This window comes from Trachypithecus francoisi, unplaced genomic scaffold (assembly GCF_009764315.1).
Source record: "Trachypithecus francoisi isolate TF-2019V2 unplaced genomic scaffold, Tfra_2.0 Lachesis_group11, whole genome shotgun sequence".
NCBI classification, from domain to species: domain Eukaryota; kingdom Metazoa; phylum Chordata; class Mammalia; order Primates; family Cercopithecidae; genus Trachypithecus; species Trachypithecus francoisi.
In genome coordinates, this window is record NW_022681456.1 from 23,067,752 (window position 1) to 23,091,629 (window position 23,878).

General features: G+C 40.3%; 1 protein-coding gene across 7 annotated transcripts in view; it reads right to left on the bottom strand.

The window, feature by feature from the left end:
* Positions 1-23,878, bottom strand: part of IFT81 (intraflagellar transport 81) — a 95,168-nt gene that overhangs the window by 53,991 nt on the left and 17,299 nt on the right. For 3 of the 7 annotated variants that reach the window (XM_033220648.1, XM_033220649.1, XM_033220652.1), the window contains exons 9-11: positions 21,595-21,758; positions 17,785-17,880; positions 1,327-1,473 (exon numbers count right to left, since the gene is read on the bottom strand). In XM_033220648.1, coding sequence (XP_033076539.1) covers positions 1,327-1,473; positions 17,785-17,880; positions 21,595-21,758 — 407 coding nt within the window. The remainder of the gene's footprint in view (positions 1-1,326; positions 1,474-17,784; positions 17,881-21,594; positions 21,759-23,878) is intronic. The other 4 variants (XM_033220651.1, XM_033220653.1, XM_033220654.1 and 1 more) reach the window with 2 other exon arrangements.

Consider the following 23,878-nt stretch of genomic DNA (forward strand, 5'->3'; position numbering starts at 1 on the left):
TAAAAAAGCACCAAGCTAAGATATTTGACTTCATGTATTCATTCATTCCTGGGCTAATTTTATGAAAAGAGGATGGAAAATTACATTTTTGGTGCTTGAGTTTAGCCATCTATAAAAAAATATTATTTGTCCTACTAATCTTATGAGTCTGACAGAAGGATAAATGAAACAAAAGCTGTTAAAGCATTGTTCAAAATTTAAAGTATATAGCAATGTGAGATACAATTGTATTTTTTTAAACTTGTAAGCCTCTATGATGAGGTCATTTTAATCATGTCAGTCCCACCAGACAAGTATACATTACTGACAAAATAACTTAATGATATTGTCTTAGCCCTTTATGGAAATACATTTACCAACAAATATAGATTTTTGTATTATCTGTTTGCTACTAATGTTTTTCACTTTTATAATTTAATATTTATAAATAATTAAATCCAATATAAATTCACTTAATTAAGAAATGAAAATTTGGGGCCGGGCACGGTGGCTGACACCTATAATCCCAGCACTTTGGGAGGCTGAGGTGGGTGGATCATGAGGTCAGGAGTTTGCCAGCCTGACCAACATGGTGAAAGCCCATCTCTACTAAAAATACAAAAATTAGCCGGGTGTGGTGGCATCCACCTGTAATCCCAGCTACTCACGAGGCTGAGGTAGGAGAATCACTTGAACCCAGAAGGCGGTGACTGCAGTGAGCCAAGATCACGCCACTACACTCCAGCCTGGGTGACGGAGCAAGACTGCATCTCCAAAAAAAAAAAAAAAAAAACACAAAAAAAGTGAAAATTTGGAATATAGTATCTCGTAAAATCACTAACATATCTGCCATTTTACATCAAGAAATTCTCAGTATGGCCGGGTGTGATGGCTCATGCCTGTAATCCCAGCACTTTGGGAGGCCAAGGCAGGCGGATCATCCAAGGTCGGGAGTTCGAGACCAGCCTGGCCAATATGGTAAAACCCTGTCTCTACTAAAAACACAAAAATTAGCTGGGCGTGGTAGCAGGCATCTGTAATCCCAGCTATGTGGGAGGCTGAGACAGAAGAATCACTTGAACCCGGTAGGTGGAGGTTGCAGTGAGCAGAGATCCCGCCATCGCACTCCAGCCTGGGTGACAAGAGTAAAACTCCATCTCAAAAAGAAAAGAAAAAGAAAAAGAAATCTTGGTATTATTGCAAAAAGACTATTCAGTTTTAAATAAGTTTTATAAAGTAAGATTAACTTCCCAATATTAACATTCAAACTAAGAAAGTCAAACACACTAATAGTTTCACATTAAAAACAATACTTACACCCTTGTCCCATGAAATGGTTCAGCTTACCTCATCTCCCTTTAAAACTTCAGTACCATCAAATTCACGGGTCTGATTTCTCTTTACTGATGCTTCTCTCTCTAGGCTGGCTAACTTCTCCTTGGCCTCCTGAAGTTCTTCAGCTTTGGCTTCTTTTTTACGGGAAATGATAGATGCCTGATTGAGCATTAAATATGAATGTATAATAAGATATACAAACAGCTTCCCATTATCTTGTGAAATTATCTACTTTTTAGATTTTACCAAGTTATATTTTCAATATCAGCTTGGCCTCTCCTAACCAATACTCCTTACCCTACTACTCATCATCACCAATTATACTGAATATGAATATACAATGTATATTAAACACCAACCTACAAACACTTTGGAAGACAAAGCTCTGAAAATGTAAGACATATCAGCAGAGAAACAAAAATGTGCTAATAAGAAAAATATTAGGCCAGGTACAGTGGCTCAAATCTGTAATCCCAGTACTTTGGGAGGCCAAGGCAGGTGGATCACGAGGTCAGGAGTTTGAGACCAGCCTGACCAACATGGTGAAACCCCATCTCTACTAAAAATACAAGAATTAGCCGGGTGTGGTGGTGTGTGCCTGTAATCCCAGTTACTCAGGAGGCTGAGGCAGGAGAATCCCTTGAACCTGGGAGGTGGAGGTTGCAGTAAACCGAGATCACGCCACTGGGCTCCAGCCTGGGTGACAGAGCAAGACTCTGTCTCGAAAAAAAAAAAAAAAAAGAAGGAAAAGAAAAATATTAAAGACTTCTCAGATAACACTCAAATGCTAATGAAAATACATCCTAGTTCAAGTCAATAGAAGGTAACACCAAGTCTACTGTATTTTTACATGGCGGGTTTTCCTTTATTGGAAGAAAAAAAATGCTTCATTCTCAAAACTACAACACGGGTCATCTTACTAAATTCAATATCCATACTTTTAAAATGAAATGTTAAAACATCTATTATATTTGGGCCATTCTAATAAATAAAATGCAGGTTCAAACTCAAACATCTGACTCACCAGAATTAGGCAAATGTTTACAAAATGCAAATGGCCACTCTTAGTAGCATTTTATATTAGCTAATAACTCTTGGGAGATTTCCTTAAATGAACCATAGGTGTACTAGTTTAAGAAAAACATTAGCCAATCTGTCTTAAGAGAAAGGATACAAATAATTTTTCAAGAAAATATGACAGGGGAGCGAAATCTCTAGCACAAATCCTTAAAAAAATTCTATTGTCCTTTTTTTAAAAAAATGAAAAGACAGGTGATGATGAAGGAATGTTTCACTCCATAGAACTATTCTAGCTTAAACAGTGAAGGAGGCTGGGTGTAGTAGCTCACGTCTGTAATCCCAGAACTTTGGGTGGTCAAGGTGGGAGGATCACTTGAGCCCAGGAGTTCAAGACCAGCCTAGGCAACATAGTGAGACCCTGACTCTGAAAAAAAAATAAATAATAAAAGAAAAATAGCTGGGTGTGGTGATGCACACCTGTGGTCCCAGCTACTTGGCAGGCTGAGATGCGAGGATCATTTGAGTTTAAGAGGTTGAGGCTACAGTGAGCCATGATCACGTACTGTACTCCAGCCTGGGTGACAGAGATCCTGTCTCAAAGCAAAAAAAAAAAAAAAAAAAAGTGGGTCAGGTATGGTGGCTCACGCCTGTAATCCCAGCACTTTGGAGGCCAAGGAGGGCGGATTACCTGAGGTCAGGAATTCAAGACTAGCCTGGCCAACATGGTGAAACCCTGTTTCTACTAAAAATACAAAAATTAGCCAGGCATGGTGACGTGTACCTGTAGTCCCAAACACTTGAGAGGCTGAGGCAGGAGAATTCCTTGAACGTGGGAGGCGGAGGCTGCAGTGAGCCAAGATTGTACCACTGCACTCCAGCCTGGGTGACAGAGTGAGACTCCATCTCAAAAGAGAAAAAAAAAAAAAGTGGTGAAGAAGGAATGATAGAACACCAAACTGTGTAAGAATTGATGGTATACTTCAATAATAAAAGAAGTAACATAAAATAAATATAAACTTCATTCCCAAACCAGGATCTTATTTAATAGAAAAATATGAGAGTATTTCCCACTAAACTCAGGAACAAGAAAAAAAAGCCCACTACCTTTACTACAGTTTAATTACTGTGTTGAAAGTATTAGCTAATAGACATGAGAAAGCAGTTAGAAGCATAAAAATTTGACAGGAAAAATTGGAATTTGCATGTTATATATAATTATGTGTCCAAAAGAATCAACAGAAAAACTACAGAAACCAAATCAATAGCTTTCATAGACAAAATCAGTCGGAAGACATAAGGAAAGAAAAGCCCTCATTTATAAAAGCAAAAATGAAAGTAAATATGTGTGATGGTTAATATTAGGTGTCAACTTGCCTGGATTGACGGATGTCTAAGTGGCTGGTAAAGCATTTTTTCTGGGTGTGTCTGTGAGGGTGTTGCTAGAGGAGACTGACATTTGAGTCAGTGGACTGGGAGACAAAGACCCACTCTCAATGTGGTGGGCACCGTCCAATCAGCTGCCAGTGCTGCTAGAACAAGGCAGGGAGAGGAAGGTGGGATAGCTTTGCTTGCTGAGTCTACTGGCTCTCTTTGTTCTTCACATGTTGGATGCTTCCTCTCCTACTGTCCTTGGATATCAGACTCCAGGTTTTTCAGCTTTTGAGACTTACACCAACAGCCTCCTTGGGCTCTTGGCCTTTCGGCTGCACGCTGAAGGCTACACTGTTGTCTTCCCTGGCCTTGAGGCTTTTGGCTTTGGACTGAGCCACTACTGGATTTTCTCTTTCTCCAGCTTGCAGATGGTCTATCATGACTTTGTCTTGTAATTGTGTGAGCCAATTCTCCGTAATAAACTCTCTTTTATATATACCTATATCCTATTAGTTCTGACTAACCAATAGGATATATGGTTGATTAGGATAACCCTGACTAATACAATATGTAGACATAAATTTTACTTTTAGTTTCGAAACTGTTTGAGGAGGCGAGATTCTGAGAGGGTGGTGGAGTAGGAAGCACCTGAAATCTGTCTCCTCACCTAGTGAACAATTGCTCTGGTATTCCAAAATAATTACAACACACGGATTCTACCAGTGTAATTGTTGGAATACTGAGTGCTTGCAACATCCAGTGGAAAGCTTGGACAGCAAAGTGAGGCTAATTTCAATCAATTTCAGCCCTTAGCACAGTAGCAGGTTTCATCTCCCACCCCCAGCCCCAAACACATGTTCCTGGTGCAGCGTGCACACAGCTTGCTGGAGCAAGAGTGAACAGAAAGGACCTAGTCCTCCAATACTGGGAATCTGTGACCTGAGTGCTACTTCTGATCACAGAGGTGCAGACAAAGAGAGGGAGGCCATTGTTTTGCATCTTCTACCATTATTGCAAGTCCTTCCCCTTCTGACTGAAGTGACTTCTAGAGGATTTATAGGTCTGGATCCTTTTTTCTGTCCCTTTAATTTTTCTCATTCTCCCCTTTTGGAAACCAGACATTTAAGACTAAGACATTAAAAAGCAACTGCATATATGGGAAAATTTAGAAAGTGACCACACATGTCCAGAGAAATGCAATGGCTCAGAAAAGACCTGAGATAATTTTTTTTTAATTTAATTTTTTTTTTTTTTTTGAGACAGGGTCTGGCTCTGTCACTCAGGCTGGAGTGCGGTGGGTGCAGTGGCCCAATCTTGGTTCACTGCAACCTCCGCCTACCAGGCTCAAGCAATCTGCCCACCACAGCCTCCTGAGTAGCTGAGACCACAGGTACACACCACCACACCAAGCTATATTTCTGTATTTTTAGTAGAGACAGGGTCTTGCCATGTTGCCCAGGTTAGTCTCAAGCTCTTGAGCTCAACCACTCATTTTGGCCTCCCAAAGTGCTGAGATTGTAGGCATAAGCCACTGTGCTCACCCTATCTTAACTTTACACTTTAGCCTATTCTTTGGCCTAGTCTACACCAATCAAAAAAACAAAAACAATAACAAAAAAACAGTAAACCCCTGGGAAAAGAGAGAACCTAATTTCCAGAGTTACTGCAGTATGAGATTCCAATGTCCACTTTTCAACCAAAAAAGTCACAAAGCATAAAAAGAAACAATAAAATATGATACATCTAAAGGAAAAATACGAGGCCAGGCACAGTGGCTCATACCTATAATCCCAACACTTTGGGAGGCTAAGGCAGAAGGATCCCTTGAGGCCAGGAGTTTGAAACCAGTTTGAGCAGCATAATGACACCCTGTTTCTATTTTTTAGAATAAAATTTTTTTTTTTTTTTTTTAGTACAGACGGGGTTTCACAGTGTTAGCCAGGATGGTCTCGATCTCCTGACCTCGTGATCCGCCCGTCTCGGCCTCCCAAAGTGCTGGGATTACAGGCTTGAGCCACCGCGCCCGGCCATAAAATTGTTTAAAAAATTTGAAAACAGACCAGGCACGGTGGCTCATGCCTGTAATCCTACCACTTTGGGAGGCCAAAGCAGTTGGATCACTTGAGGTCAGGAGTTCCAAGATCAGTCTAGCCAACATAGTGAAATCTGTCTCTACTAAAAATACAAAAATTAGCCAGGTGTGATGGCTAATTTTTGTATTAGCCTGTAATCCCAGCTACTCAGGAGGCTGAGGCAGGAGAACTGCATGAACCCAGGAGGTGGAGGTTGCAGTGAGCTAAGATCGTGCCACTGCACTCCACCTGGACAATGGAGTGAGACTCTATCTCAAAAAAATAAAATAAATAAAATAAAAATAAAAACAGAGGAAAAAATGAATCAATAGAAGTTCTCTGAAAGAGACCTGATGGCATATCAACTAGATAAGGACTTTAAAACTACTGTCTTAAAGATGCTCAAAGAACTCATGGAGATGTGGAGAACATCAAGAAAACGATGTATTAACAAAATGGAAATGCCAATACAGAGAAAACCTAAAGAGAAAGGAAAAAGAAATCTTGGAGCTAAAAAGTACAATATTGAAATTAAAAATTCACTAGAGGGATTCAAAGGCAGATTTGGGAAGGCAGACAAAAGAATCCATGAACTTGAAGACAGGTCAATGGAAATTATTAAGTCTGAGAAATAGAAAGAGAAAAATATTGAAGAAAAGTGAACAGAGCCTAAGGAACATGTGGGATACCATTAAGTAGGCCAGTATATGCACTGTGGGAGTCCCAGAAAGAAAAGACAAAGGGACAGACAGAATATATGAAGAAATAATGCATGAAAACTTCATCAATTTGATTAAATATAAATATAAACATCTAAGAAGCAGAATAAACTCCAAGAAAGATGAGCTGAAAGAGACACACACTGAGACACATTAAAATCAAACTGTTGGTGCTTGACCTTCTTTCTTTAAACTTCATGTGCCTGCTTGGGTCTCTTCCAAGTGCACTTCCTTTCTTTTCTGTTCTAAGGCCTTTTATTATTATGATTATTTATTTATTTATTTATTTTTTGAGACAGGGTCTCATTCTGTTGCCCAAGCTGAAGTGCAATGGCGTGATCTTGGCTCACTGCAACCTCTGCCTCCCAGGTTCAAGCAATTCTCCTGCCTCAGCCTCCCAAGTAGCTAGAACTATAGGCGCACGCCACCACTCCAGGCTAATTTTTGGGTTTTTTTGGTAGAGACGGAGTTTCACCATATTGGCCAGGCTGGTCTCAAACTCCTGACCACATGATCTGCCTGCCTCGGCCTCCCAAAGTGCTGGGATTACAGGCGTGAGCCACCACGCCTGGCCTCTAAGGCCTTTTAAAATAAACTTCTACTCCTGAAAAAACAGTAACAACAAAAAAATCAAACTGTCAAAAGCCAAAGGCAAAGAGAACATTCTGAAGGCATAAAGAGACTGACTAGTCACATACAAGAGATCCTCATTAAGATCATCAGCAAATTTCTAATCAGAAACTTTGGAGGCCAGAAAGCAGTGGGATAATATATCAAAATACTAAGAGAAAGAACTGTCAACCAAGAATCATATATCTGGCAAAACTGTCCTTCAAAAGTAAGGGAGAGGCTGGGTGTGGTAGCTCATGCCTATAATCTCAGTACTTTGGGAGGCTGGGGTAGGCAGATCACTTGAAGTCAGGAGTTCTAGACCAGCCTGGCCAATGTGGCAAAACCCCATCTCTACTAAAAATACAAAAATTAGCTGGGCATGGTGATGCACACCTGTAGTCCCAGTTATTCAGGAGGCTGAGGCAGGAGAGCTGCTTGAACCCAGGAGGTGGAGATTGCAGTGAGTGGAGATCATGCCACTGCATTCCATCCTGGGCAATGAAGTGAGACTCCATCTCCAAAAAAAAAAAAAAAAAAGTAAGGAATAAATTAAGACATTCCCAGATAAACAAAAGCTACATTCCCAGATAAGCAAAAGCTAAGAGACTTTGTTTTGTTTTGTTTTGTTTTTTTTGAGACGGAGTCTTGCTCTGCCACCCAGGCTGGAGTGCAGTGGCGCGATCTCGGCTCACTGCAAGCTCTGCCTCCTGGGTTCACGCCATTCTCCTGCCTCAGCCTCCTGAGTAGCTGGGACTACAGGCGCCCGCCACTACGCCCAGCTAATTTTTTTGTATTTTTAGTAGAGACGGGGTTTCACTGTGTTAGCCAGGATGGTCTCGATCTCCTGACCTCGTGATCCGCCCGCCTTGGCCTCCCAAAGTGCTGGGATTACAGGCGTGAGCCACCGCGCCTGGCCCCGAGACTTTGTTAAAACTACACTTGCCTTGGAAGAAATGCTCAAATAAGTCCTGCAAGGTAAAGTGAAAAGATACTAGGAAGTAACTCAAAGCTGTATAAGAAAGAAAGATCTCAATAAAGGCAAATACATGAGCAATTATGAAAGCTAGTATTAGTGTAACAATGGTCTGTAAATCCACTTTTTGTTCTCTACATAATTTAAGAGACTATACATTTAAAACAACACAATTATTAATAGCTGAATGGCTAGCATTACTGTAATTTTGGTTTATAACCCCACATTTTGTTTTGTATATAATTTAAGAGATTAACACATTTAAAAGAGTTATTAGTTTATGTTTTTGGGCACACAATGTGTAAAGACGTCATTTTGTGACATGAACAACTGAAAGGGGTGGGGATGTAGCTGTAATGAGCAGAGTTTTTATATGTTATTGAAGTTAAATTTGTATAAATTCAAATCACAGTGATAGAACTTTAGGATGTAATCCCCATGGTAACCACAAAGAAAATAGCTATAGAATATACACAAAGGAAAGGAGAAAGGAATTTAAACATTTCACCATAAAAAATCAACTAAACACAAAAGACAGTAAAGCAGGAAATGAGGGACAAAAAAGCTATAATGCATATAGAAAGCAAATAGCAAAATGACAGAAGTTGCTGTTTATCAGTAATCACTTTAAATATAAAGAGATTGACTATCCAATGAAAGGACAGTGATTGGCAGAATGGATAAAAAACATGTGATCCATGCCGGGCACGGTGGCTCATGCCTGTAATCCCAGAACTTTGGGAGGCCGAAGCGGGCAGATCACCTGAGGTCAGGAGTTCAAGACCAGCCTGGTCAACATGGTGAAACCCCGTCTCTACTGAAAATACAAAAAATTAGCTGGGCGTGGTGGCAAGCACCTGTAATCCCAGCGACTCAGGAGGCTGATGCAGGAGAATCGTTTGAACCAGGAGGCAGAAGTTGCAGTGAGCTGAGATCATGCCATTGCACTCCAGCCTGGGCAACAAGAGTGAAACTCCGTCTCAAAAAAAACCCCCCAAGAAACCACATGATCCAAGTAATGCTGTCTACAGGAGACTCGTTTTAGATCCAAAGACATAACTAAATTGAAAGTGAAAGGATAGAAAAAGATATTCCATTCAAATAATAAACAAAAGACAACAGGGTGACTATATTAATATCAGATGAAATAACTTTAAATTTTAAAAGAGTACAAGAGACAAAGAAGGACATTATTAATAAAAGGTTCAATACAGCAAGATTATAAGCAATTATAAACATTTTCACATCTAATGACAGACCATCAAAATATATGAAGCTAAAACTGACAGAATTGAACACAGAAAAAGACAATTGTATAATAATAGTTTGAGACTTCAGCATTCAGTCTCAATAATGGATAGAACAAGCAGAATATAAGTTAGAAAATACAGGACTTAAACAACAAAATAAACCAACTAGATCTAGCAGACATATAGAAAACTGAGACATATAGAGGCTGCGATCTCGCCACTGCACTCCAGCCTGGGTGACAGAGTGACACTGTGTCCAAAAAAAAAAAATGTTTCAGTAGATTTTAAAAGATAGATATCATACAGAGTATCTTATTTGACTACAATGGGATGAAGTTCGAAATCATTAACAGAAACAAAACTGGTAAATTAACAAACTTGTGGAAATTAAAAATACATTTTTTCTTTCTTTTTCTTTCTTTCTTTCTTTCTTTTTTTTTTGTGAGGCAGAGTCTTCCTCTGTCACCCAGGCTGTAATACAGAGGCATGATCTTGGCTCACTGCAACCTCTGCCTCCCAGGGTCGATTTTTCCATCTCAGCCTCCCGAGTAGCTGGGATTACAGACATGTACCATCATGCCTGGATAATTTTTGTATTTTTAACAGAGACAGGGTTTCACCATGTTGGCCAGGCTGGTCTCAAACTCCTGGTCTCATGTGATCTGCCTGCCTCAGCCTCCCAAAGTGCTAGGATTACAGGCGTAAGTCACCGCACCCGGCCAAAAATACATTTTTTTTTTTAGATGGGAGTCTTGCACTGTTGCCCGGACTGGAGTGCAATGGCATGATCTCAGCTCATTGCAAGCTCTGTAATCCCAGCACTTTGGGAGGCCAAGGTGGGTGTATCACGAGGTCAGGAGTTCAAGACCAGCCTGGCCAAGATGGTAAAACCCTATCTCTACTAAAAATAAAGAAAAATTAGCTAAGGGTGGTGGCCTGTAATCTCAGCTACTTGGGAGGCTGAGGCAGAGAATTGCTTCATCCCAGGAGGCAGAGGTTGCAGTGAGCTGAAATTGTGCCACTGCATTCCAGCCTAGGTGACAGAGCGAGACTCCGTCTAAAAAAAAAAAATCTCCCACCAAAGAAAAGCCCTGGATCTGATGGCCTCACTGGTGAATTCCACCCAACACTTAAATTAACGAATACCAGGGTGGGTGCAGTGGCTCACACCTGTAATCCCAGCACTTTGGGAGGCCGTGGCGGGTGGATCACCTGAGGTCGAGAGTTCGAGACCACCCTGACCTTTAGTAGAGCCATGGAGAAACTCTGTCTCTACTAAAAATACAAAATTAGCTGGCGTGGTGGTGCTACTCAGGAGGCTGAGGCAGTAGAATTGCTTGAATCTGGGAGGCGGAGGTTGCGGTGAGCCGAGATCACGCCATTGCACTCTAGCCTGGGCAACAAGAGCGAAACTTCGTCTCAAAAATAAAAAAGTAAAAAATAACAAACACCAAATCCTTCTCAAACTTTTCCAATAAGTTGAAGAGTAGCATAACTTCCTAACTCATTCTCTGAGGCCAGCATTACTGTTAGGGAACAGCATAAGACTGTTAGAAGGAAACATAGGGTAAATGTTTCACAAGACTGGATTTAGCAACGATTTCTTGGATATGACATCAAAAGCACAGGCAACAAAAGAAAAAATTAGACAAACTGGACTTCATGAGAATTTAAAACTTTTGTGTATCAAAAGACACTGACAACAGAGTAAAAAGGCAACACACAGAATGGGAGAAAATATTTGCAAGTCATGTATCTGATAAGGGATTAACATCCTGAATAAGCCAGGCATAGTGGCTGATGCTTATAATCCCAGTACTTTGGGAGGCCCAGGCGGGAGGATCTCTTGAAGGGACTGAAGACCAGACTGGGCACTGTAGGAAGATCCCATCTCTACAGAAAATTAGCCAGGTGCAGTGGCAGGTACCTGTAGTCTCAGCTACGTGGGAGGCTGAAGAGGGAGAATCACTTGGGCCCAGGAGTTCAAGGCTGCAGTGAACTATGATGGCACACTCCAGCCTGGGCAACAGAGTGAGACCCTATCTCTAAGAAAAAAAAAATCCAGAATATACAGAGAACTCCTAAAACCCAACAACAAAAAACCAAACAACCCAATTCAAAAATGGGGTTAATATCTAAAATATATAAGGAACTCAACTCATATAAAAAAAAATAGATAACCTGATTAAACAATGGGCAAAGAACCTAAAGAGACATTTATTAAAGACATACAAATGGCCAACGGGTATATGAAAAAATGCTCAGCATCCCTAATCATCAAGGAAATGTAAATTTTAAAATGAGCTATCACCTCATAACTGTTAGAATAGCTATTATCAAAACGACACAAGATAACAAGTGGTGGTGAGGATGTGAAGAAAAGGGAACTCTGGTACACTGTGGAGGGGAATGTAAATTAGTATAGTCATTATAGAAAACAGTATGGAGGTTCCTCAAAAATTAAAAATAGAACTAGTATATAATCCAGCAATTCCACTAGTGTGTATATATCCAAGGGAAATAAAAATCAGTATATTGAAGAGCTATCTGCATTTACATTGTCATTGCAGCATTAATTTTAATGGCCAACATATGGAATCAACCCATGTATCCATCAGTGAATGAATACATAAAGAAAACGTGGTATATGCAAAATGGAATACTATTCAGCCTTCAAAAAGAAGGAAATCCTGTCATTTACAACAACATGGATGAGGCTGAAGGACACTATGTTAAATGAAATAAGCCAGGCACAGAAAGACAAATACTGCATGATCTCATTCATATGAGGAATCTTAAAAAGCTGAACTCATGGAAGCAGAAGAGTAAAATGGTGGCTTTCAGGGGATTAGGGAAGTATACAGATTGGAAAGATACTGGTCAAAGGATACAAAATTTCAGTTGGGGGAATAAATTCAAGAGATCTTTGTATAATATAATTATAGTTAATGTATCTTACACTTGAAAATTGTTAAGAGGATAGATGTTAAATGTTCTCACCACAAAAAAATTAGTATGTGAGGTAATGCATATATTTATTAGTTTGATTTAGCCATTCCATGATTTCAAAACATCAGGTTGCATACCATAAACATAAAAAATTTGTATTTGTCAATTTAGAAAATAATTTTAAAATCCCATATATCCACACAAAAACTTGTATAAGAATGTTCATAGTAGCATTACTCATAATAGCCAAAAAGTGAAAATAACCTAAATGTCCATTAACCAATGAATGGACAAACAAAATATGATGTAGCTATACAATGGAGTATTATTCAGCAATAAAGAGGAATGATGTACTGATATATATACTACAACATGGATGGACTTTAAAAATGTTATGCTAAGTGAAAGAAGGAATAATATATTAAAATATTCCATTTATATGAAATGTGCATGACAGGCAAATCTATAGAGACTGATTTGGTCTCAAATCAGTTGAAATTGGGGGTTTAGAGGAGAAATGGAAAGTGGGTGCTAATGGGTTTGGGGTTTATTTTAGGGGTGATAAAATGGTTATAAAATTGATCGTGGTGATGTTTGCACAAACTCTATAAATACACTAAAATACCACTGAAGTGTACACTTTAAATGGGTAAATTGTATGGTATGTGAATTATATCTCAATCAAGTTATTTTTAAAAAGGAATAAAAGGTTTTCTACTATGGAATGGTCACCAGCATATATTGTTAAGAAGAAAAAAAATGCAAGGAGAAGAAAAGTGTGTTTAATATGTTCTTCTTTCCCTAAGAAGTGAGATATGAGTATATACATCTATATAATATTTCTAATGGAATAATAAAGTGTGAAATTTAAAAAATAACCTATGCAGGAAGGAAAGAATAGGGTGGAAGCACAGGGATAGATGCTAGAAACGTCTCTGAATATATACCCCAAGGACAAAATGAACTAAAAACCAATTTTCAGTAGTAATCATATTCTTGATGTTTTTTTTTTTTTTTTTTTTGAGACAGTCTCGCTCTGTCGGCTAGGCCGGAATGCAGTGGTGTGATCTTGGCTCACTGCAAGCTCTGCCTCCTAGGTTCACGCCATTCTCCTGCCTCAGCCCCCTGAGTAGCTGGGACTACAGGCACCCGCCACCACGCCTGGCTAATTTTTTGTGTGTTTTTTAGTAGAGATGGGGTTTCACCATGTTAGCCAGGATGGTCTCAATCTCCTGACCTTGTGATCCACCCACTTCGGCCTCCCAAAGTGCTGGGATTACAGGCGTGAGCCACCACGCCCAGTCTCTTGATGGTATTACTGGTACTTTTATTCTGAGACTGCTCTGTGTAAAATGTGGATTAATATTATACAAATGATAAATTATGTTGGTTCCACTGGACAAAAGCAAATGATGAATTAAATTATGTTGATGTTACCAAGAAGCAAGATTTTCAACGTGGGATAAGGAAAAAGATGCGATATTGATGAGACTAAGTAAAACCAAGTAGTCCTGAATCCAAACTGGAAGGATTAGTATGCACTGATGGTGTACTTTATGAAAAAAAAAAGAGAAAGAAATACCTCCTAGCCTGGTCCACTGAAAAGACCTAAAAACAACGGCTACTTAAAAACATAGCCGGGTGCGGTGGCTCACACCTGTAATTCCAGCACTTTGGGAGGCCAAGGCAGGTGGATCACTTGAGGTCAGGAGTTCAAGACCAGCCTGACCAACATGGTGAAACCCTGTTTCTACTAAAAATACAAAATTAGCCGGACGTGGTGGCACGTGCCTGTAATCCCAGCTACTTGGGAGGCTGAGGCAGGAGAATCGCTTGAACCCAGGAGGCAGAGGTTGCAGTGAGCCAAGATCATGTGATTGCACTCCAGGCTGGGTGACAAAGCGAGACTCTGTCTGAAAAAGAAAAGAAAAGAAAAAATCAGTGAGAACTCCCAACACCCAGACTGTGGTTTTGAAACAGAAGTGGGGCAGGGAAGTGCTGGGTAAAGGAGGGCATGGTCCCTGGTGAGGGCTCCACCCCCAGGTCTGTCCCCATGGACCTAGGTGAGGATAGGCACTCCTGCCTTCATGCTCAAATATTGCATTTCCCAAGACCATCCTGGTCTGCCATGCCCCAAGACCACCCTAGTCTGTCATGCCCCCATCCTGTGCCTATAAAAACCCCCAAGACCCTAGCAGGCAGGCACACAAGTGGCTGGACATCAAGAGAAGTAGACTGGCTGAAGAAGACACAAGTGGCTTGACACCTAGAGACACTGACAGGCACCGGCAGGGCACTGACTGACCTAGGCCATTGATCGGCAGAACGACGCAGAGTTAGGATGGGGCAGTGGGAGAAGAGTCAGGGTGGTGGGAGAAGAGTCAGGGTGGTCAAAGAAGAATCAAGCCACTTGGCGGCCTGACTCCAGGGGAAAACCATCTCCCTTCGGGCTCCCCTATAAGCTGAAAGCTACTTCCACTCGATAAAACCTTACACCCATTCTCCAAGCCCACATGTGATCAGATTCTTCAGGACACCAACACAAGAAACCCAGGATACAGAAAGCCCTCTGTCCTTGTGATAAGGTAAGGGTCTAATTGAGCTGACTAACACAAGCTACCTATGGATGGTTAAACTAAAAGAGCACACTGTAACACACGCCCACTGGGGCTTCAGCTGTAAACATTCACCCCTAGACACTGCAGTGGGGACAGAGTCCCACAACCTGCCTGTCTATATGCTCCCCTAGAGGTTTGAGCAGTGGGGCACTGAAGAAGCGAGCCACTCCCCCTGTCGCATGCCCTGCGATGGGGACAAGGAAACTTTTCCTATTTCAGTTTCTAAATATCATTTCCTGCTAAAACAAATCAGCTTCACGGAAGAAACTCTAATTCCAGGTCTAGAGTAGGAAATGTAAACGATGAGCCTAGAAATGTCTTAAATAATGCAGAAAGCAAGGAAATTATCAAAGGCCACTAGAATCTGAAAAGAACTCAAAAGTTAACTTGAAAAGCCTCCCATCAGCCAAAACTGGGACAATTTGAGCATCATTAAGGACACTGTTTAAAACTTATATGATGATATCTAGGATTCATAATGATATCATAATGAGATTAAACAAAAAACAACAAAAAATAGCCCTAATTGATCACTTCACTGTTGGAGGATGCAAATGAGTTAGAAGAAACAAATTCATTATGAAAACTGATAAATGATGATAAAAACCAAGCATGTACCCTGCCTATCCTATATGAACTATAACTCAAGACAAGCAAATAATTGATGAGAGGTTTTCTTTTTATAAAAGTATTCCAGGGCTGGGCATGGTGGCTCACGCCTGTAATCCCAGCAATTTGGGAGGCCGAGGCAGGTGGATCACGAAGTCAGGAGTTCAAGACCAGCCTGGCCAAGATGGTGAAACCCTGTCTCTAATAAACAAACAAAAATTAGCTGAGCGTGGTGGCGGGCACCTGTAATCCCAGCTACTTGGAAGGATGAGGCAGGGAATTACTTGAACCTGGGAGGCGGAGGTTGCAGTGAGCCGAGATTGCGCCATTAAACTCCAGCCTAGGTGACAGAGCAAGGCTCCGTCTCAAAAAAAAAAAAAAGAAAAAAAAAAAAAAGTAGTCCAGCTAATAAATGAAGAGGGAATCAAAATATGAACATTTTATAATTTATAATAAAGTGAATAGATAAGCAATGAGCAATGATAGTAAGTGGCTGCTCATGTCACAATTAAGAGACAACTAAGCATTATCACTTCCAAATAAAAGTACGTAATACCACCTAGAAAGTTTTCTTGCCAAAAAAATATCAAACCAGAATCTGTTCAAGCTCCTAGTTCTAATTTATAGGAAATACAGGAAACAAATGAACATGGTAAAACAACACCATAGGGTTGCAATCAGTAAAATACAAACTGTTGGAAATATCATGGGAAAAATGAACCAGTTTTGTCAACACATATATTGCCAGAAAGCACTAAATAGATAAATTGGTGAGAAGAGAACATATGGATTAAAAGAGACATACTTTCTAGGACAGACAGGTGACAGCAAAAAAAAAAAAAAAATCAGCCAAATGCAATATATGAATCCTATATGGATCTCAATTGAAAAAGAGACAAGGAAATGTCACTGATTTCCTGGCTGACCGAGTATTTTCTCATATTAAGGAATTATTAAAATTTTCAGATGTGGTATGTTATGGTTAAGTTAAAACGCCTTTATCTTTTAGATATATATTCTTTTTTTTTTTTTTTTGAGATGGAGTCTCGCTCTGTCACCCAGGCTGGAGTGCAGTGGCACAATCTCGGCTCACTGTAAGCTCCGCTTCCTGGGTTTGCGCCATTCTTTTGCCTCAGCCTCCCGAGTAGCTGGGACTACAGGCACCCGCCACCACGCCCAGCTCATTTTTTGTATTTTTAGTAGAGACAGGGTTTCACCATGGTCTCGATCTCCTGACCTCGTGATCCGCCCGCCTCAACCTCCCAAAGTGCTGGGATTACAGGCATGAGCCACCGCGCCCAGCTAGATATATATTCTTAAACATTTATAGATGTAATGATATGACGAACTCTAAAATATGCTTCAAAATAATACAGTTGGGGTTGGTAGTATAGAGGAAACAAGAATGGCCATGAACCCTGTAGCTCAGGGAAACATGAGCGTTTATTGAACAATTTGCCTCTACCTTTGTAATTGATCGAAATTTTCCATTATAAAGGTTTTAAAAAATTCTAATGTCCTTAAATAATGCTTTGTTATGTAGCTTAGTATTTTCTGTGGTTATAAAATGCTCTTCACACTAAAATCCTCCCACCTGGGTTCTTTTCAGATAAGCCATGGCCTTCATTTCAATCCTTTATAGAAATATAAAACAACGCTACTCGGGAGGCTGAGGCAGGAGAATGGCGTAAACCCAGGAGGTGGAGCTTGCAGTGAGCTGAGAACCGGCCACTGCACTCCAACCTGGGCGACAGAGCCAGACTCCGTCTCACAAAAAAAAAAAAAAAAAAAAAAAAAAAGAAATATAAAACAAGGTGAGTACCCTCAAAACTAAGTGACAATTTAGTTGTAGATAAAATAATAAATGCTTTAGAACTAAAATTTAATTTATTCTACACTTGCAAACTAACTTTAAACCTGAAAAAGCATACTTTTATTAACTCATTAAAAATTATAAATGTTTTTACTTATACCACCTAGGTAAGTTTTCATTTTAAAAATAAATTCCACAGTCACAGATACAAACACAAATAGCTCTATTACCACAGTTTGTACATGCTGAGGAAAGTAAGCATTATTAGGGGTATCAAATTTCAAACTTGAATAAGCATCTTTTGTGGCTTTTCCACTAATTTTTTGATATACTCTGGAGATTAGCAGTGACAGAACAACATTTATTCTCTACTTCTTTCTCACTTTAAGACTATAGATAACACAGCCAGTGGTTCACGAATATGCTTACAGATCTAAATATGTGAGCCAAAAGAATGTTCTTACCTGTTGCCTATACAGTGAGAGATTGCCTTCAATGGGCTCATTTCTCATCATTTTCTTTTCAATCAGCTGGTTAATTTCTGTGTTTATTTCATTTATCTAAAACAGCATGAGAGCAAAAAAAAAAAGTTAAATCTTTCCCTATAAGTACACAAACTAAGTGACACCTGGCAAAACTAGCCTTGAATTTATGGTTTTGTTTTTTTTTTTTTAAAGAGACAAGGTCTCAGTTTCACCTAGACTAATTTTTTTTAAGAGATGGGGTCTTGCTATGTTGCCCAGACTGATTTTGAATTCCTGGGTTCACGTGATCCTCCCACCTTGGCCTCCCAAAGTGCTGGCATTACAGACGTGAACCATGGCACCCAGCCTGAATTTACAGTTCTTAACATTAAGTCTCTGATGGGCAAAACAGTTCCATTAATGTTATGGGGAGCTTGTTATGATTACTTTTAGAAACAATTTACATTTCATGATATATAGTTACACAATTTGATTACTTATACAGATTTAATCACCCATGTCTAAATTATTCTAAAGTATTTTACATGAAATATTTATACATTACCACAAAGATGCTTTCTAAAAATCTGAAGCTATCCCCTCACCTAGGTTGTGACTTCAAGTCACTGCAAGTGATAAAGCAAATGTGAACAAACATGCACCAAGGATTTATTACAAGGATTCATGAACCCAATTGAGAGTTGACAGGGATAACGCCCTTCCTGTGCTAATAATCTGTGAATCTTCGATAGCTATCATTTATCCTAATCATTAATCTAAATATCTGCAAAACGTAACAAAACTGAATAAATCTGACAGAAGCATATAGTTCCTCAACAAATCAAAACAAAAACCATGGTTTTCAGTGTATCCATCCTTTGAAAGATTAGAGTTCTCTCTAACCCTAACCCTAATTCTGTGACATTAAATTTTAGCCAGATTAGGCCGGGCATGGTGGCTCATGCCTGTAATCGAAGCACTTTGGGAGGCTGAGGCGGGTGGATCATCTGAGGTCAGGGCGAGACCAGCTTGGCCAACATGGTGAAATCCCGTCTCTACTAAAAATACAAAAAATTAGCTGGGCATGGTGGCATGCACCTGTAGCCCCAGCTACTCCGGGGGCTGAGACAGGAGAATCGCTTGAACCCAGGAGGTGGAGGTTGCAGTGAGCCGATATCGCACCACTGGACTCCAGCCTGGGCGACAGAATCCCGTCTCAAAAACAAAACATAACAAAAGAAATTTTTAGCCAGATCTCACTTGGACATTTAATTTTTCTAAGTAAATTAAAAGCATAAAACAGTCAGGCCTGGGTGCAGTGGCTCACACCTATAATCCCAGCACTTTGGGAGGCCGAGGTGGGTTAATCACAAGGTCAGGAGTTCGAGACTAGCCTGGCCAACACAGTGAAACCCCTGTCTCTACTAAAAATACAAAAATTAGCTGGGCATGGTGGTGGGTGCCTGTAATTCCAGCTACCCGGGAGGCAGGAGAATTCACTTGAATCCAGGAGGTGGAGGTTGCAGTGAGCCAAGATCGCACCACTGCCCTCCAGCCTGGGCAACAGAGCTAGACTCCATCTCAAAAAAAAAAAAAAGTCAGAATTACGTATTTAATTGTAGTTTTAATTGTAGTGGCTATTAACTACATATTAAGCACACTACAAAATTAGCAAGTCAAAACCTTTCAATTAGGCTGAGTGCAATGGCTCATACCTGTAATCCCTACACTTTGGGAGGCTGAGGCGGACAGAGGCAGGCAGATCTTTTGAATCTGGGAGGTCAAGACCATGCTGGGCAACATGGCCAGACCCTGTCTGTACAAAAAAATTTAAAAAATTTGCCAGAACTGGTGGCATGCACCTTATAGTCCCAGCTCCTTGGGAAGCTGAGGTGGGAGGATCACTTGAGCCTGGGAAATGGAGGCTGCAGTGAGCTGTGATCATGTCACTAAACTCCAGCCTAGGTGACAGTGTGAGACTTCATCCCCCACAAAAAAAAAAAAAAAAAAAAAATTAGCCAGGCATGGTGGCGTGCACCTGTAATCCCAGCTAGTTGAGAGGCTGAGGCAGAAGAAGAATTGTTTGAACCCAGAAGGTGGAGGTTGCAGTGAGCCAAGATTGTGCCACTGCACTCCAGCCTGGGTAACAGAGCAAGTAAAAAAAAAAAAAACAAAAACAAAAACAAAAAACAAAAAAAAACGGCACTGAACCTGACCTAGTGTTTTAATTCTAGGGAACAAAAATGGTATAATCAGGCCAAGTACATTGGCTCACACCTGTAATCCCAGCATTTTGGGAGGCTGAGGTGGGCAGATCACGTGAGGTCAGGAGTTTGAGACCAGCCTGGCCAAATGGCAAAACCCCGTCTCTACTAAAAATAAAAAAATTGGCCAGGCATGGTGGCACATACCTGTAGTCCCAGCTACTTTGGAGCTACTTAGGCAGGAGAATGGCTTGAACCTGGGAGGCAGAGGTTGCAGGGAGCCAAGATCTCGCCATTGCACTCCAGCCTAGGCAACAGAGCAATACTCCATCTCAAGAAACAAAACAAGGCCCGCCTGTAATCCCAACACTTTGGGAGGCCAAGATAGGTGGATCACAAGGTCAGGAGTTTGAGACCAGCCTGACTAACATGGTGAAACCCTGTCTCTACTAAAAATACAAACATTAGCCAGGCGTGGTGGCACATGCCTGTAATCCCAGCTACTCAGGAGGCTGAGGCAGGAGAATCACTTGAACCCAGGAAGCGGAGGTGGCAGTGAGCCGAGATCATGCCACTGCACTCCAGCCTGGGCAACGGAACGAGACTCCATCTCAAAAAAAAACAAAAAACAAAAAACAAAACAAAAACAAAACAAAAAATTAGCCAGGCTTGGTGGTTCGTGCCTATAATCCCAGCTAGTTGGGAGGCTGAGGCTGGAGAATCACTTGAACCCAGGAGGCGAAGGTTGCAGTAAGCCGAGATTGTGCTACTGTACTCTAGCCTGGGCAACAGAGCAAGTACTGTCTCAAAAAAATAGAAAATGGTATAATCTGATACTAGCTTTCAATAAGCATTACAACATTTAGTAATTCCAAGGCAGGTATACCAGGTTAATAAAAATACTAGCTTTAAATATAAAATTGTGGCCGAGCACGGTGGCTCAAGCCTGTAATCCCAGCACTTTGGGAGGCCGAGACGGGCGGATCACGAGGTCAGGAGATCGAGACCATCCTGGCTAACCCGGTGAAACCCCGTCTCTACTAAAAATACAAAAACTAGCCGGGCGAGGTGGCGGGCGCCTGTAGTCCCAGCTACTCGGGAGGCTGAGGCAGGAGAATGGCGTAAACCCGGGAGGCGGAGCTTGCAGTGAGCTGAGATCTGGCCACTGCACTCCAGTCCGGGCGACAGAGCGAGACTCTGCCTCAAAAAAAATAAAATAAAATAAAATAAAATAAAATAAAATTGCTATAATATTTTGCTTGGAAATAAAAATTAATGATAATTAAAATATTTTTAAATTTCTCATCTAAATGCTGATATTATGAAGACATGAACCCACTGGTCAATTCATTCACATTAATTTACATATTTAAGTTACTTCATTTGCTAATCAATTGACTATGTTTTCATAACATCATGTGGATTAAGTAATAGCATAACATTCTATAATTCCTCACAAAGGACAAACCCTCATGAGAGTTGTCAACTCTTAGCATAGGTTAATTTAAGAGTCAATAGTGGGATACTACAGAAAGCAGTTCACATAATTTTATAGGACTGGGGATCAGATAAAATTGAGAACTATAAAAAGATGATTCTCACTTACTTTAGATTCAAGTTCAAGAAGATCAGAATGGCCCATTGCTGGCTCTGAAACTACTTTTTGTAAAATATGTAATTCCTTTTTCTTATTTTCTAATTCTTTAGGAAATTTTTCAGTTACCATATATAAATTAAATTTTATCTCCTCCTCTAGCCTCTTCATTAAACCTTTAAAAATAAAATAAATAAATATTCAGCCCAAAAAGTAGGTACAGTTATATTCTGTATACTATTTTAAATATAAGGCCTGGATAGGGCATATCTGTTGAAAACAATTTGTATAATATCTAGCATAGTACAATAAAAGATTGGCCATTGAAATATTTTATTTCAAATAAAATATTTTATTTGATTACAATGAAAATGAAGAAACACAATTTACATGGAAGAATATTTAAATAGTTATAGAAAAAGTGTTATTATGACCTTTTCAAATTATAATCTAATTCTTTTATAACCCACAATACGCAAAAATAACATGTGCAGAGTCAGATATATTGTTGGGTCATATTTTACCTTCTAAGTATTTAAAAGACCCATGAACCAAATGATAACAAATAAAATCTAACCCAGGTGCTCTTTTATTCAGATGATCATGTATTTTTTTTCTTTCGGAATACTTTTGATGCAGTATATATATATGTGTGTGTATACATACACACACACATATTTATTTATTTATTTATTTTGAGACAGGGTCTTGCTCTGTCACCCAGGCTAGAGTGCAGTGGCACTATTTTTTTTTTTTTTTTTGAGATGGAGTCTTGCTCATCACCCAGGCTGGAGTGCAGTGGCGTGATCTCGGCTCACTGCAAGCTCCGCCTCCCGGGTTCACGCCATTCTCCTGTCTCAGCCTTCTGAGTAGCTGGGACTACAGGCGCCTGCCAACGCGCCCGGCTAATTTTTTGTATTTTTAGCAGAGACGGGGTTTCACTGTCTTAGCCAGGATGGTCTCGATCTCCTGACCTTGTGATCCACCGGCCTTGGCCTCCCAAAGTGCTGGGATTACAGGCATGAGCCACCGCGCCCGGCCAAAAAATACAAAAAACTAGCCAGGCAAGGTGGTGGTCGCCTGTAGTCCCAGCTACTAGGGAAGCTGAGGCAGGAGAATGGTGTGAATCCGGGAGGCGGAGCTTGCAGTGAGCTGAGATCCGGCCACTGCACTCCAGCCTGGGCGACAGAGTGAGACTCGTCTCAAAAAAAAAAAAAACAGAAAAAAAAAAAAGAAACAAGGTATCTATCTACACAGAAATGTTTTAAGCTTTCCATGTTTTGGTATTTTTATTATTTTGTAAAGTATTATTAGTTTACAAAGGGGCAATTTATATTTTTAAGATTTTCGTTTTCTTATTTATGCAGATGGACAACTATATACACAGATTTTCAGTGAATAACAGTCTTGTTTTAAATTCCCACCCTAGAGAGATTTACAAAGTTTATTTCAGATCTTTCCATTGACACAATTACAAATTCTGACTTGAATGTTTTTTGGTTTTCTTGAGACGAAATCTCGCTCTGTCACTCAGGCTGGAGTGCAGTGGTGCATTCTGGGTTCACTGCATCCTCTGTCCACTTTCTGGGTTCAAGCAATTCTCCTGCCTCAGCCTCTTGAGTAGCTGGAATTAGTCGCACACTACCAGCGCAGCTAATTTTTTGTATTTTTAGTAGAGATAGGGTTCCATCATGTTAAGGCCAGGCTGGTCTCCAACTGCTGACCTCAAGTGATCCGCCTGCCTAGGCCTCCCAAAGTGCTGGGATTACATGTGTGAGCCACTGCATCCGGCCTGGCTTGAATTTTTAACACATGGAATTTCTGGTTTAAGTAATCTGTGGACATAGATTGCATAATACATCTGGCCCAAAGCCTTAAAACTATTTTTAGTTCCACTGTGCTAACCATATATTAACACGTAAAATTTTATTAACTGCAAATTATAAGTTTTCCATTCATTACTTCACTACTCCTTCTTTTTTCAGGATTAGAGAAAGGAAGAGAAGAGAAAGTGTTTAATAAATTATACTGTAGGCTGGGCGTGGTGCCTCATGCCTGTAATCTCAGCACTTTGGGAGGCCAAGACAAGCGAATCACCTGAGGTTGGGAGTTTTACACCAACCTGACCAACATGGAAAAACCCCATCTCTACTAAATATACAAAAAATTAGCTAGGCGTGGTGACTCATGCCTGTAATCCCAGCTACTCTGGAGGCTGTAAACACACTTGAAGCAGGAGAAGTGCTTGAACTCGGGAGGCAGAGGTTGCAGTGAGCTGAGATCATACCATTGCACT